The sequence below is a fragment of the Acinonyx jubatus genome, chromosome C2 (assembly GCF_027475565.1).
Source record: "Acinonyx jubatus isolate Ajub_Pintada_27869175 chromosome C2, VMU_Ajub_asm_v1.0, whole genome shotgun sequence".
Taxonomy (NCBI): domain Eukaryota; kingdom Metazoa; phylum Chordata; class Mammalia; order Carnivora; family Felidae; genus Acinonyx; species Acinonyx jubatus.
This window is the reverse complement of record NC_069384.1, coordinates 13896287-13898318: the sequence shown is the minus strand read 5'-3', so window position 1 is coordinate 13898318 and position 2032 is coordinate 13896287. Positions and strand designations below refer to the sequence as shown.

Sequence of the window (2032 nt, the reverse complement as noted above, 5' to 3'; positions counted from 1 at the left end):
GGAGATCTACCAACCCTCGGCAGCAAGTGAGGGAAATATAGAGCTGGAGCCACCCTTTGGTGCCCTGAATCTCAGGCCTTGGAAACCAACTTCCCCACCCTTCTTCCTTCTCACTCTGTCCTATCTGATCATGGAGGGATCTTCTGCAAAGTTTTCCACTGTGGTTCTCTGATAAAGTAAGACTCTGAGACTCTATTAATAGACTCTGTTGCCCCCTTCACTGTATAATTCCCCAAACTACTTGGTTACCCAGGTAACTTTTCTTTTGCCCACATGGAAATTATTCTGTACACCCATAAAAACTGAGTGAATATGGAAGACACGTCACTGTATACCACTACACGTCCAAAGATGCTCTGACCAACTAAAAGACCAGATACTCCCTTGCTTGTCCTGAAACACAATGACTGAACCCATACTCTAGGCTCAGAAAAGAAAGTCAGCAACCATCCTGATCAGCAAGGATGGTTCACAGACAGCAAAAACTCTTGCAAATAAAGAACTCTATTGAGACATACGTTTGCAATGCCAAGTAAGCAGGTTTATTGAGAAAATACACAGCGAGACAAGTTCCTTTCCTCAGAGGCACAAAAGCGGAAGCCAAAAGACACAGCAGCAAGGTCAAAACACGTCAAAACCAGCAGAGACCGGAGTATGGGAAGTGAAGTTTCTGGAAACATCCAGACGCATATGCGCCACCAGTGATCAACCCTTAAAATAGGCGTGGTGCTAGCCAGAAAACTCATAGATTGCCAAAGGCAGCTTATTCAGAGCTAGCAGCCGAGCAGTGAGGCAGTCAGAAGAGGGATCAGCAATGAAGAGTTGTTCAGGGACAGGCAGCATCCTGGACGAGCCTGGAAACACAGCTGGCAGGTCCTGGATTCTTGATTCGCTCACTGGCTCCTACACACTTAGCAAGTTCTTCGACAGCTGGACATGCAGGACCGCTGGTACGTCCTGGAGCCCCCGCAGGCTGGTTGGCAGACAGTGGAGACTCCTCCCACTGGCTGGCACACATTAGAGCTGCCACCCAGGGGCTGACAGCCACTGGAGACAAAGGTGAGTGGCCGGCTGTAGGTGGTCGAGCAAGGATTAGAGACACAGGTGGTCTGTCGAGAGCAGGTCACCTGTCCGAGGCTGGAGATGCAAGGATTTTGCTGGTGACAGGTTGGCTGGCAAACAGTGGGCTCACAGGTGGTCCCCTGACAGTGGTCCAGGAGCCAGGAGCCAGTTTGGAAGGAGCTGGGCAAATAGATGCCGCTCAGGCAGTCGGCATCCTGGGTAGAAGCCGTGGCAACCGGGGCCACTGGGACAGCGCAGTGTCCTCCAATTGGCCTGGAAGAGCAGTTTCTTGTGAAACAGTTGTAGGACATGGTGCCAGACAGAGAGCTGTGGGTAACTCGCTGAAGCAAGCTTCTGAATTGTGAATGTCCCTCCAGGCTCCCGGGCTTTTATATATCCTTGCTGGTGGGTGGGGCTCCTGCCCTGGTCTTCCTGGCTTCTTTGGCCCAGGCCAGCGTGCCTTAGAACATCTTGTGAATCCCTAGGTTAATTGTCTCTCGAGAAGCCTTCATCCTCATAAAGATACTTTAGTAGTTTGGCAACTAAATCATAAGGCTTCTGAACTGTACTTAGTCCCAGGATTAAGAAGGTTACCTGACAGCTTCAAAGCTCTCCGTCACCCCAGCCCACATTTGGTCCCTCCTTCATCTTGCTTGGATACAATGAGTGTCGATCTGACAGTGACACCAAACACGCCACCAGCCTACCATCACACACTCTCTCCCTTCTGACTAGGACTCATTACAAACCCACACCCTGCCCGGTTGTTGTTGGCACTTAATACGTTTTAAGCATAACTTAATCAGCCACTCTTCCATAGCTAACGGGGCTTCCAATGGACAAGGAACCTCCCTGAATATGCTTCAAGATGACAATGACAAGGCCTGTCAGGAAAAAGGACACAAGGACTTATGTTTGGAGTCTGAGCTGGCTCAGAAAATTAATCAAGCAACCAGAGCAAGACACATTC

At 49.9% G+C, this 2032-nt stretch overlaps 1 protein-coding gene across 1 annotated transcript; it reads right to left on the bottom strand.

Moving 5' to 3' along the window:
* Window positions 1–519: 519 nt before the first annotated feature.
* On the bottom strand, window positions 520–1438 carry LOC106977850 (keratin-associated protein 11-1). The gene has a single exon (XM_015075409.3). The coding sequence runs from the start codon at window positions 1371–1373 to the stop codon at window positions 912–914; it is 462 nt and encodes a 153-aa protein (XP_014930895.2). The 5' UTR covers window positions 1374–1438; the 3' UTR covers window positions 520–911.
* Window positions 1439–2032: the final 594 nt, after the last annotated feature.